Source organism: Falco naumanni, chromosome 4, assembly GCF_017639655.2.
Source record: "Falco naumanni isolate bFalNau1 chromosome 4, bFalNau1.pat, whole genome shotgun sequence".
NCBI classification, from domain to species: domain Eukaryota; kingdom Metazoa; phylum Chordata; class Aves; order Falconiformes; family Falconidae; genus Falco; species Falco naumanni.
In genome coordinates, this window is record NC_054057.1 from 52682822 (window position 1) to 52697141 (window position 14320).

Genomic DNA, 14320 nt, shown 5'->3' on the forward strand with positions numbered 1-14320 from the left:
GCTCTGCTAATAACCCTCCAGCGCTCCTCTAGCAAGTCTCGCCAGTAAGATACTCAAACCACTCCTCCGCAGTGTTCCGCAATGGACTGTGGAATTCTCAGCAAAAATGGATTATGCAGACACAGGAAAATGTGTAGGACTTCCCTGAGGGAATCTTAGATTCCTGACAGCCATCCAGGTACACATGAAGAAAAAAATAAATTGCCAAAAACACCAAGGAAAGAAGGCAGCAAGAGGCTCCTGCATTATAATTTGTTATATCCACCACCAAATACACATGAACATAGCAGCCCGACAACGACTCAGGCTCTGTTTATGCTTCTAGTCCCTAACTCAGGATGATTAATAGTACCACTCAGCAAAGTAATAACATTTCAGCCTGGTAGTCTATTTTTGTGATTTAGCAGACCCTTTCCATGAACGATAACCTTTTCACATAGATGCTTTTTTCCAAACAGTTCAAATGCAGTGGACAGCACAATATCAGGGTGTTATATTTTTTTTAATGACTCCTCTTATGCTAAGTCATTTTGGTGCTTATAATCCATGTAATTTTCCTACTGAATGTTAGAAGCATATCATATCAACAAAACTAAGCAGGAAAAAAACCAACAAAAAAAAAACCACACCACCACACAAAATGAAGGCCTTTCTAAAAAGTGAAAATAGCATATAAATACTATATAACTTAAAAGCTTCAGAAAATTGAAATGCTGGACTAGAGTATTACTAAATACTGCTTGGAGATAAATTCAAAGTTTATTCTAATCTGCGTATTACCAGAAGCTTATGGGAGGACAAAGGATCAGATTCAGTTTCATGTTTGCCACGTAAGAAAATACACCAGCAGAAGCATTTGCAAGTCTTTCTAATGATATAAAGCAGAGATCCTGGGACTAGTAATTTTCTAGAAAAAGGAGACTTAAAACATTACCTTTGAATGCCATCTACAGCAAGACTACAAAGGTGCTAGTAAGTCCAACTCTAATCAGCATTTCATATTTATCAAATTAACATCCTAACGTTCAGATAGACCTTAAAAATGGAGGAATCTTCTACTACCACTGTATGACCTGCTCTCCTCATGTCTCTCTTGCATTTGTCCTCTGACCAATTTAACCAGCTAGCCATCCAAGAACATGAAACAAAACAAAAGCATTTTCCTGGGAACTAACAAGCTGAACTGGCTTGGGATGCCCAAGAAGCTTCCTCTTTGGCCAATGTACTATCACACAGCTTCTCAATGTGTCTAATGGGTCATTAATCAAAGATTAAAGTTTTAAGGCAGACACAAGAATTTGGAACAGGACCTCCTCCCATTCAGCAGTAGAAGCTGTATGTTAGTTGAGCTAACCTTGGAGCCGCAGCATTACCTATTTCTGTTATACAATGCTGCCTGTGTGAGAATTCCTGCGTTTCAAAAATCTTCTTCAAACCTATAAAGTTATTTCTGAAAAAATTACAGGAGTGAGATTTTGGCCATTCGGTAGATAATTATGTTTTAAGATTGGTGCTTGGAAAATACAACTGTGCACATTCATACCAAAGCAATGAATGTGCATGCAAATCTCTGAGCACTTCATTTGCACCAAAACCTGCAAATTTATGTCAACAAAAGACTAATTACAAAGAGTACAACATTGTGCAAAATAGCTTTAACTGAAAGCCACCTCCATTTTCAGTTTTAAGAACCTATTTGACTAACAAATACATTCTGCATTAGAACATCTACACATCATAATTATCAGAAATGGGATTACACATGGATTAAACCGTGATCTGACCCTTAGGCAAACCTTTTGTCCCAGTAAGACAACTGTCTGTCCTTGAGACTAAAAGGTTGATGAAGTTATCCCATCCCTGAACAACACCCTAAAACACAGATCATGTAAAATAGAGTTTGCAATGATTACTGCACATAGATATTCCTCTTTCTTGTCAGGTGAAAACTCTTTAGCCTGGATGCTTGAAGTAATTCACTATACTTCTGCAGAACACTCATGCTTCATTGTATGTAATCAATACCTCAGTAGTCAATGTGCATCAACTCTGTTGTTTGATGAAATCAAACTAAACACCATGTAACTTGCTAGCTGATGTTCTCTGTGACAAATATTTGTATCTAGCTAGTCATATAAAGGTGTTAAGTTTAATTTTACCTTTGGTTTCCAAGAGTACAGATTTTTAAATACCACATAAAGCAGGCAACCAGAATTCTCAAAGGAAACTCCACAGAATGTGTATGGCTTTATATGCATCACCTGATACTAAATTTAAATTAAAACACATCATGAATTCTATTTCCCAAGGTAAGAAAAACATTTAAGACATTCATTAAAAAATGTCTCAGAATGTATGCTGAGAACACTGCAGTGTTTAGAACTACAGCAAAGCCGTCACAATTATGATCTCTGTTGAGACTCCACAAACAGACACCTCTCTGACATCAACATCTAGAGAGGGCTTCCATCTGGAGCAATTTATCATGGCACATTAACAACACATTCTACCACAGAGAAAAGCATGGTACCTTGTGGGATTAATTTAACTAGACATACAGGCACCTAAAGCTGTTTGAAATGCCCTGAAACGTCCTGTTGAGCTTCCAGATACCACTGCTGGAAGATACTAATCTGCTGTAGGTCCACAATTGTATTTCTAGCCCATACAGAAATTACTCAGATATCTCAGATACAACTGGTGACATCTGAGATGGTTTAGAGCCTATGTGAAGTTCAATTTATATAAAAGATGACTTAATTACTTAAGGAGTTGTCTGAACTACTAAACTGCCTGTTGGGTAATGTTATGCTCTTGTGATATATACTGCATTTTTCAATATAATTCCTCGCTGATAATCCCTTCCAACATATACCCTATTCTTGAAGTGAGAATCTGAAAGTTATCTAAACCAAAACAAAGTCAATTATTGAACAGCCCAGAAACACAGTCAAGCAGTTTGGCCTACAGCAAAACACATCAGTTTCTGTTCCTCAGAAGGCCTGCAGCAACAGTCTTTAATGAATGCACCTCCATCACCAGTGGTAACAATAAGATCCTTCCCTCACTATAAACTGTTAAAATATAGCAGAAAAAAATTCCTTGAAAAGTTTACGAATGAAATATGAGCAAAACACTACATGGAGCACAAATAAACCAATTCAAGGCAAGCATCATATATAAACTTTAAACAGAAAACAAACTTACTGAAAGGAGAAATCAATCCCTGTATTAAGAGTAAACACTCAGTTCTAATGTCAAAGGACAGTCAAAGAACAGGGTGGTATATAGTACAGTGTGCTGAATACCAGTTAACCAGACGCTGATACTGCAAGGCAGTCCTTTGCAAGGCAGAGAGCAGTACTACATAGGAAGCATCACCTTTTCTTCCTGCTATAAAGGATTACCATCGATCTATATGTCAAAGAGACTGAACACTATGATTGCAAGAGCCCACTAGGAAAAAGCAGATTCTGCTGTAACCAGATGTCACAGAAGGCAAGCCCACAAGTCTCAAAAGTTAAGAGAGTTAACAATCTGTTGTATTATCAGATCGAGTTTTAAAAAATCCTTATTTTTACAAAGAATTTGCCTGAAAAATCAGTGAAGAGAAATAGTGACTGGCTGAGTTAATTCAAGCGGAACATATAGCACATAACATTAACTTTGGCCCATTTAGAAGCGTTCAGAGCTGTCTTTAACAGTATTAAAATTGTCGTATGAAGAGTCTGAAGGGAGTCATTTAAAAATCACCACAGAAGTCTTCACACATTTCTCCTCTTTTCTACAGAGGAATAAAGATGCCTCTGTTTATTAAGAAAACTTTCTGAAACTCCAATAGCAGTGCAACATAGCTCAGTGGAGTTTAACAGACTCAATTCATAGCACAATTTTAGAAATTCTTCATATTCACAGATATCCAGGGATTATGCATCTGAATGCTGCTCTTTACATATTCAATGGCAATCAGGACTCAGAGTCCCACCTACATTCTGTGGGCTTCACTACATGACACTTCAAACTGGATAAAAGGTGGAAACATTTCAAAGTAATTATTCAATTTCATCTTCGATTCCACCAGTGTACATTTTCAGAAAGCATGACCTCAGTCCTTATTCAATTGCTTATAAAACCGATTATAACGTGAGTATCTCAAAGAGTTTCCAGTTCCACAGAAAATTCATTAACAAATTGAAAACTTCTCATTTTTAGAAGACAAAAAAATTCCCTTATTCTTCAGGAAAGCTTCTGTCCTACCAGTGGTTTCAATATTACAAATGCTCTAGCTCACCAATACAAATATTCAAGTTATACACACAATTCTACTGCTTGCTTTTGGCATTATTTAATGGACTACATTCAGCTGAAAGCACCTGTATTTTCATGTTGTGCTACCTTAAACATTCAGATTGCTGCAAACAAGAGATTGCTGAATAGAAATTGTGGAATAATAGTTCTGAGTTACACATTCCCATATTAGAGAATGTCTTAAGCATCTTAAAGCCAAAAAAAAAAAAAAAAGATGCTCACCTTGAAGCCTTCTGATAAGAAAAATTACAAGAGTTTTTAGTCAGAATTCAAAGCTTAACACAGGTTTTAGGACTCTGGTCACCAACACTGCAACTACCCACATAAAGTGGAGGCAGCTTTATGTTTTCATCAAACTGAGTATACGCAACATTGCTGACAGTGTCAGAACCTTACTCTGCCAGAAGTGTGCCGGTGCCACATTACTCGTATCTTAAACCTGACAATGACGTGATCAATACATGAAGTAGATGGCCTGCTTTTGAATAAATAAATAAATCTGGGTGTTAAGCAGGTGGAAAATGTTTTTGGAAGCACGCCTCAATGTCACCAGTGCAGAGGTATATTGTTAAGTCCTCTGTTTCCACAGGGCAAGATGTAACACTTTTCCTCTAAAGAGGAGAGGCTAAAGTAACTGCAATAGCCCAGGAAAATTTTGGCAGTAGTGGTACCTCTGTTTGATAAACTACACAGCTCTATGCACTATGTTGTACAGCCTTCCTTCTAAGGAATCCAACAGGTAAATCCTCGGGTTCTTTTGAAGCTCACAACTATTAACATGGAGAACCTGACTTCACGGCTTTAAAGGTCAGTCAGGAACACCGACATTTTTAGAGACAGCAAGTTAAAATCTTTTGCTAGTGCTGATGAAGTAAATACAGTCAAAATCAAACAAAGCCTATGTCAGTCTCCCTGTAGCCAGAACATGCCTTACCCTTACTATGCAGATATATGATTTGAGAACCAACTATTTAAAGTATCTTAGATTAAAAAAACAAACAAAAGAGCTAAACATTCTCTCTCAGTTCCTCCTCACTATCTATCCTACTCAACATCTTGCTCAGATTTTTCTAGGTTTTCTACCACTCATCACAAAATGGCTGAGGTTGGCAGGGACCTCTAGAGTTCATCTGATGCAACCCCCTGCAGTGAAGAAGTTGCATCTTCCCAGTTCAGCCAGTTTCATTCATTAGCATTCTGCTGGACACTTCTTCTAATCTGTCCTTTACTATTACTGCTAATTTCTCACTGGATCTAGTTGCTCAAACTCTGCTGCTTATCCTCTACCAGATTCTTCCTCTAGGTACTCATCTAATTCATCAACTAACGTTCTACTTAATTCAACCACTAGCCCTTCAATCCCTTTTCTAATCCTTCATTAGAGTCATCTAACAACTGATGACTCCAGAATAGCAAACGAGAGAAAGATGTAATCAAAATCTAAGCTGAATTAGCCCCTTTTTGCTGCCAAAGATAAAAAATTATTTTTAAAAACATTAAAACTTCTACATACATTATTATAGAGATTAAGCAATATCAAGACACTGAAGAGGAAGAGCTCTTTTTTCAAGTGGATTACTTACCAAAGAAGTCAAATGAAAAGGGGTCCCTTCCACCAAAAAACTCCCTAAAGACGTCTTCTGGGTTACGGAATGTAAATCCAAATTCAAATGGATTATCGTGATGATTTCCACCTACAAAGAGAAATTAAATTTCAACCCTCACACATTCTTACTAATAAGAAAATTCAGGCCTACATTGTATTTGAATATTTAGAAATACAAACACATTTCTAAAAATTTTCTCTCCCAGGTTAACTCAAGTGAAGTACACACAATACCCTTTTTGTAATTAATTCTCTTCACTATTTCCAGACATCATTAATACCTTTCACAACAACTAGAAAAATTGTGAAAACAACTGTAACTTCAATTTTCAGAAGACTACGTTTTAGGCCTTAGTATAGGCATTTCCAGATTCCCACCTTAAAAGAAATCTGCAGCAAACTGCTTCCCATCAGAATAGAGAAAGCAAAGAACTGCCAATTAACATACCTCCGCCTCCATTTATTAAGCCTTCTTTTCCGTATCTGTCATAGATGTCACGTTTTTTAGCTACAAAGAGAAGTTGTACATGTCAGTAAATAGACACATCGAATTTGGAATAAAAACAACACCACTTAACTGGTATTCTCAGCTAAACTTCATCACAAAGCTAGATTACTTAAAGTTCTGGCATATAACAAGGGAACATTTTTAACAAGGATTGCCAAAGCAATTAGATTCAAAAAGAACAGGTACTGAACTTTACACTTCCTATCATTAGTCATGGAAGCTCCAGTCCTGTTGTATCAGAAAAAATTCTGGTACAAGGACAAATTTCACAAGGAAGTTTGCCTTCAAAAAGAATACTGCAGTCTTCACCTTTACACAGGTACCATGGAAACCTTCAGGTTGTAAAGGACTGTTGGAATTCAAGCTTCTCCTCCGAATAAGTCTAACCTCAAAGTTGGTCAAAACTTGCCTGGATAAGGCCCTGATCTCATCAATATCCAAGAAAAGAAGATTCCACAGTCTCTCTGAAAAAGTCCCAGTGCTCAAGCATTCTTACCATAAGCATTCCCATCCCTTCCTTCTATCCAACTAGAATTTCCCTTGTTGCAGACCTTGACCATTGCCTCTCTTCCTTTTATTGCACCAGACCAAGCCCAGTGTGACAGACTTATCAAAATGGAAAGTGTTTAAGTGACTGCAAAACCCCTCAAATCAATTCTATCCATTCAATCAATTCTAGTTAAAGGGAAATGATGAGATGTAAAAAAAGATACCATGGAAGGATTTGACACTAACTGCTTGCTCTTTACTATTTTAGAAAGCATGGAATGGCTCACCTAATTTCACTACAGCCCAGCTTTCCCATATTCATGAGAAACGGAAGAAAAATTAACTCTACATTACTGCACAAGATCAGACTGCACTGTGGTACTGGAAGGGAACCTGAAGAGCTTAAATGGGCAGAGAGTTAGCTTATTTTGCTTGCACTGGTGTGGATGCATCAGCCAAAAACCAGTCAGGGCACTTGATTTTAGACCCAATATTAACATGCTATTCCCACGGGGATCTCTCTAGTGAAAGATGTTTTTGAAACTTAAGTAGCGTCACTGAAAGAACATGCAGTTACCTCAAATTGCTGCTGAAAAGTAAAATACTTCCAACAGAAATTTCAATTTTATGTATTGGTCATCATCTCCAAATAACGGAAACTTGTAATAGGTTGACATACACGCACACTCCCAAGGAAAGCTTGGTTCATTACCTGTATCACATGTCTAGGAAGTGACTTTTAAAGAAAGGAGGTTAACCTACCCACCAGTGTAAAAAGATCAAAGCATTAATGGAGACAAACTGTCAGAAAGAGCAGGAAACAGCAAGGAAAACCTGAGGGCTCACAAAGCCTGAAGTTCATCTTGAAAAATATAACGTTCTTGAAACCACAAGGGAAGTGTGTTCTGTGATCATCCAATTTCAGTATTCTTTGCTTATGTAACCCCTTACAAAACTATTATTCTGCCAAAATCTGTCTTCATTCAAGCCTGTAATGGTGTCAGAAAATTTCGTTAAGTCTGCAGAACAGTTCATTGCCTCTCAACCACAGCGCGCAGAAGTCAAGATACCCCTGCTGCACAAATGATTATGACACCAGTAACTTAAGATTTGGTCTAGATCCAAAAACAGGCAGCATTTTCAGAAGATGTTTCCAAAGAACTAAAGATTTGTGTAACAACCAGACCAGTATCCTATTTTTATCTTGCTCAAAAGATTTGCTTAAGAAGGTTAAACTACTCTAGAAGACGAGTATACAATGAACTGACCATAAAGTAAACTTTCTCCCATGTCAATTATGTATCAAAACAGGGTGTATAAGACTGCATCTTGATAAACCAGGCAAAATCCAGAAGGGTAATCTAGATGCTGGTGGTGTTTTAAATATAGCTTTCCCATGCTCACTGGTCTCAGGTGAAATCAAGGACACTTCAGAAATAGCATAGACAGCTGCAGTCAATTACACAGGAAAATAAAGTACTTTGTTATGATTCAGACTGCTCTTGCCAGAACACTAGCAAAAATTAATGATACTTTTCAAGCAAAACGACATGGTGAACTATAAGCTGAATTCCTGCACCACATGGATCATGCTAAGCAACTGTTTCAGAACAATTCAAAATAAACACTCCCCTCAGTATCACAGTTGACTGAATTGAAGGAATTCACCCAAACACAATCCAAATTCTCAGCAAGGTTTACAGTATGCTTGGCCTTTGTCAAGAATAGTTTACTGTTACAAGAACTAGAAGCAGCAGGCCCAGCAGTAGATACTTCAGTTTGTCTAGCCTGATTTTTATTAGATAAACACAGTAATTACTCTGTACCAATGGTAACATTGGATTTACCCCCTAAGATAAAATCTCTTCAGAAATTTCGGAAGAGGGCCTGGCAAACAAAGCATTTCGATTTCTAGAAGGAAACTGGTTTGGTTACTCATCTAGAAAGAACCTGAAATTTCTGTTTCAAAATTTCTGTTTACTCTGTCTTACCTGTAAGCTTCTTTTTCTCTCCCTTATTTTGAAAAGGAAGTAGTTGAGTTGGGCAGTAAACCAAAGTTACAATATTCCTTTAAAGCATCACACATCAGCATTTTCAGTCTGATACCCAGACTAGGGGCAGGCAGTTCAAGAGCCCTTTTAAAATACCTACCATCTGACAAAACTTCATAGGCCTCAGCCACTTGTTTAAATTGCCGTTCTGCCTCTTCTTTATTGTCTGGGTTTTTGTCAGGGTGCCATTTTAGTGCCAATTTACGGTACCTAAATGGAAGGAAAACAAAGGATATTTTACTCTGAAATGAAGGGGTATGCTATACAGATAAAGACAAAATGTTTCAAACAAGTTATCAGGGATTAAAGTATTTAGAAATTCCCCAGCGCTTTGTACCTTGCATCTAAAACAGTATAAATAGATTCTTCAGGTACATGAAGATTTGCTTAAAAAAAAAAAAGGTGGGTTTGGGGTTCTTTAGTTATTTTGAGATTGTGTCTGATGATCAACATCTGGCACGTCTCAACAAAATAATTCTGTAACATTTCTGCTATGGGCTGCTTCTTAGAGCTCCGTAATTTTTCAATACTACAGCCAACCTGGAAGCATCAAAACTATTCTTCTCGTACAAAGACAATAAAGCTCCAAGAGTACTCTGAAACCAAATTGCAGCAGCATCCTAACATCAGTGGCTTCTTTGACTGCTACACCTGCACACAATTCCTACCCTCAAATGAAGTATTTTAGGCAGCATTCATAACTATTGTGAAGGGGCAGAGCTAAGCTTGCACTTAGGTTGGAGTGTTTTACTCAGTCATACAAGATCACAGTTCAGACATTGGTGTTGACAAAGTAGTATGCGCAGGAATTGGCAAAAGAACAAGGGAGGAAAAAACCATAAATTAAACTTCCACACACTAGTGCTATTTGATTAATTAAGCTCAGGCACCCAGGAGCAAGAGAGAAACACAGTATTTCCAGGTCACTTGAAACTGCAATTTATTATCAAATAGTTTTGGTATACTAGAAATGCGTACTCCACAAATGTCTCCTCCCAATTGTTTGTAGAAAAGTGAACCATATCTTTTGAAAATGTTACATACATCCATTTTAAAACAGTACATAAACGCTAAATCTAAACAAAGAACTGTTTGTTTAGTGAGAATCCAGAAACCATGTGATTGTATGTTTGTCAAAATACATAACATATGTGTTACAGTCATACTTACGCTTTTTTAATATCTTCTGCTGAGGCATGCTTTTGCACTCCCAGAACTTCATAGTAATCCACCATGTTTCAGCAGTTATCTTCTTAACAACAGCCAAGACTTTCAGTCCTGTAACAACAAGAACTTGTACATAAAGCTTGTCCACTAATGCTACTTCACAGAAATCAGGTAGGAGCCTAGTACCTTCCCGTACCAAACCTGACTTGAGCACAATGTTTGTTTTTTAGGAATCTGAATGTTCCAAACTCCCCCAAAATAAAAGCACTTTACGTTAACAGATCAAACAAGTACCTTGATTCTGATTTTTGTTTATGTTCTTTAATCCCACTAAAACACAGTGTACAGAGACATAGGTAAAGAGCAGGGTCCTGAAACAAATCAGACTGAAAAGCTTGATTTAACTGGCACATTAAGAAGAGTATGTACAGTATGTCACCATTCTGTTATACACATTAATAACTGAATGCAAAAGAAACTATGTATCACGTTCACTTTATGCCATCTCTGACAACTATGTAATGTCTTAAGCACATACGAGCATAAACAAAGGGCCACATCTTCCATATCTACTGTCTAGAACATTACTTCCACCGAGATGCTCCCTCCAAAAAAGCAACGTATGTACAGGTCTTGAAAATCTAGAGTTCCACGTATAGTTTCCAAGGTACTTAAACCTTGACAGAAAACTCCCATATTGCCAAAGCTACTGAATTCCATTTATTTCCTTTATGTTTACCAACATTAAGTACAGAGCCAGGCAAGATTGCTCAAATGGCCAGGTTAACCAAGCAACTCAAGTACAGAGGCACCTTGTGTTTCTTGGTATAGAGAACGAAGTTTTTCCAAAAGAGCCTTAAGAAATTTAAAAGAAAATTTGCACTACTCAAATACTGACAGTTTCTTGTCAGTATCAGACAAAAGTTCCAAGGAGCAGTTATACTAAACATCGCTTCAAATAAATGACCACTAAGGTGAAAGAATCTTTCTAAAAACTTCAAGAACATTTCAGGTCTCCATGCAAAGGCTTCTTCTCCCCACCACTGTAACAAGTCTCTATTCTGGCAAAACTTCCAACCACCTTTCCATCCTACCACTACGGCTGGATCATTTCAAGTTTTACAAACAAGGCAACACTGACTTTTTCAATGAGCTACCAACTCATTGTGGGCAAAGTCACCCAGATACACTTAGAACACAACAATTTATTAGTCACGTTTTCTTATCCTATGCATCAAGAACATAATCAAGAACAAAAATTCACTGAAATCACTTCCTTTTTCAAGTCAGACAGTATTTTTAATTTCACCCGAGGCAAAGTCTCATTTTCATGTTCTTTCACATAAATGCTAAAAGAATCAAGCATGATACAGCCCAGTAAAATATTCTTAAACTGATTTATTTTACTAGTATTACATGTATCTTTCAACATCCTGGAATATAAACATTAAAGAGAGCCTTCCTTTTAAAACAAACTGATACATCTTCAAAATACACTGCTGTTGTAGGTTAAAGCCTAATTTACATTAATTAGGGATGTGGTTACACACACATCTCCTCAAATGGCAAAACCAGTTTAAGAAATACCCTCCCATGCTACCTCCCCCCTCCAAGCTACTTACAGAAGCAAACATATTGGAGAAGGTATGTGTTTTTAAAACTTACGTGGTTTTAGCAATCTAGTTAACCACACAGTCCCACAAACACTTGCAAAATTAAAGTGTAGCAGGTAAACAGACCTCTAATTGACTTTGCCCTTTGAAGAAACTTCCCTACTGAAAAAAATAGTAAACGTATAGAATATTGTGACCAACACCAAGGGAAGCTGGGAGCCATGCATTAAAACATACATTAAGAATGCTGATGCTAATGTGGTAATGGCAGGGTTCAATATGTAAGCATAGATTATCCAAAAATACCCCAGAATATTTGCTGTCAACTAGCCTCACTAGTTTTGCTGTTTCCCAAACAACTATTAGAAAAACAGCTCTATGAATATACCAGCAAGGAGAAAGGTTAGGACAGGTTAAGTATGTTATCAAATCCTTATGGGTAATGGCATATATGAAAAGTTTACAGAAAGAAATGGGGGGCAGGGGGGGATTTCTAGTTTGAGTCAAGCAAAAGAAGAGGTCAGAGCCCCTCCAAACAAGGGATACTATGATTTTTCTACATTCTTTCCTTTTTTACAAAAAAAAAAAAAAAAAAAAAAAAAAAAAAAAAAAAAGAGAGACCTGCATTAGCATTCCTGTCAATTTAGGCAGATACCTGAAAGGGAAAATTCAAAACTCAAGCTTCTAGCTAGAATAAGCAGGTAGGAAAAGCAACTTTGATTTAAAAAATAAATCACATTTTCTTAGAGAAATTTGCACACTGGCAGTCACATTGATTTCAACATATATTTCTTTAAACATGTAGACTGCTTGTTTAAAAAGTGCTGCAGTACTTTTTAAATTCAGACTCAATATATACACCAATATATCCTAAATAACAGAAGCCTGAAGCTGGTACCAAAAGAGTGCTGCAGCAACATGGCCAGCTCTTAAGAGATTACTCTGACCCTAAAAAGCAACCCCTCCTCGAACAAAGGAATTACTTGTTTCAGAGATGTCTGGGGGTTGCATATTCTATTCTTTGTGAGCATGTTATTGTTCAGTTTTCACTTGCTACTAATATAAAGTCTGGAATTAGGACATGCCAGCAGCTCTCTAAAGAAAATAAACTGTTTATATTCTTCCCTTAATCAAACATTCGGGTGACAAGAAGAGTTCATTAAGTTCCAATTAATCATTATTTCTACCTGCTAGTTACCATAAAGCACAAACTGCACTGCTACAATTTTTGGTATCACAGAAACATCTTTCTTGTGCACAAAAACACTTTAGCAATATTGACATGAAGAAAATTCATCTGCAGCCTTTTCTGTCAGCTTAAGCAAGACATGCAAAAACACGAACCAGTGCCAGCTAATATTTAGCCGCTTGGAAATACTTAACACCCGGTAAGACAAAAAGCAAAAAAAACAACTAAGAAAAAAACTCAGAAAATCCCAACCCAACACTCACGAACTAGAAAAGACCTCTGTCTCTAATCTTTCCAGGTGTCCTGGTTTCGGCTGAGATAGAGTTAATTTTTTTCTTAGTAGTTGGTGCACCATTGTGTTTTGGATTTGGTATGAGAATATGTTGATAACATACTGATGTTTCCAGTTCTTGCCAAGTAATGTTTATACTAAGTCAAGGAACTCTGCATTCCTGGAGATGGCTGAACACCTACCTGCCTGCAGATGGCAAGTAGCGAATTAATTGCTTGTTTCACATTGTTTGCAGACACAGGTTTTGCTTTATCTATTAAGTTATCTTTATCCCAGCCCATGAGTTTTCTCTCTACCCTTCAGATTCTCCCCCCCCAAAGCAGGGGGAGTGAGCAAGCAGCTGTGTGGTGCTTAGTTGCCAGCTGGGGTTAAACCATGACACTAGGAACAAAATACTTTAAATATTGACTCAAGAAAACAACCACCATCAACTTGTAACAAAACAGAAAACTGCTGATCAAAAAGAAAATATCAGCAGTTTTAAGGCTAGTAGGAATCTGCACAGTGAAAATACCTAGATGTTTCAAAGAAGCAAACAGTACGCCTTCCTGCAAAATGAAAAGCAAAAATATTCAACTGTCCCAACCAAAATTACATGACAAAAATCATCTTTCAACCCCGAATCTGTCAAACAACTTGTGTCTGAATACACAAGCAAGGCTCATTAACTAGGCAGGTTTTTTCCAAAACCACAAAGAAGGCAGCCCAAATTTGTTAGTTTCCTGCCTCCAACCACAGAAAATCTTCAAAGTCTCAGAAGAAAAAACAAGCAAAAAAACTCCAGATGAAAAAAAAGTTGTTTCATGGCCTTCATGTTTGCTTTCAAAAATCTACAGTTACTTGTGTTCATAACTGAACTGTGTTTATAGGATGCTATCAGCTACTCTAACTCTTCCTTTAAAGCATGAACAAATCAAACATCCAATGTTTATGCATTTTGCAGGAGTTTCCATAGCTTACAAATTTCTCAGTCATCACAGAAGTCAGCTTTGTTCTGGCTTACCGAGCAGAAACCCTGAATGCTCAACTGACAGGAGCACATGACCAGACTTGAGATCTCCCTCTCACAGCACAGCCCAAAGCTAGATCAGTTTAGA

General features: G+C 37.3%; 1 protein-coding gene across 3 annotated transcripts in view; it reads right to left on the reverse strand.

The window, feature by feature from the left end:
* Positions 1 to 14320, reverse strand: part of DNAJB6 (DnaJ heat shock protein family (Hsp40) member B6) — a 59296-nt gene that overhangs the window by 38896 nt on the left and 6080 nt on the right. For all 3 annotated transcript variants that reach the window (XM_040589828.1, XM_040589829.1, XM_040589827.1), the window contains exons 2-5: positions 10133 to 10240; positions 9063 to 9172; positions 6363 to 6422; positions 5892 to 6002 (exon numbers count right to left, since the gene is read on the reverse strand). In XM_040589828.1, the coding sequence (XP_040445762.1) occupies positions 5892 to 6002; positions 6363 to 6422; positions 9063 to 9172; positions 10133 to 10197 (346 nt within the window). In that variant the 5' untranslated portion in view covers positions 10198 to 10240. The remainder of the gene's footprint in view (positions 1 to 5891; positions 6003 to 6362; positions 6423 to 9062; positions 9173 to 10132; positions 10241 to 14320) is intronic.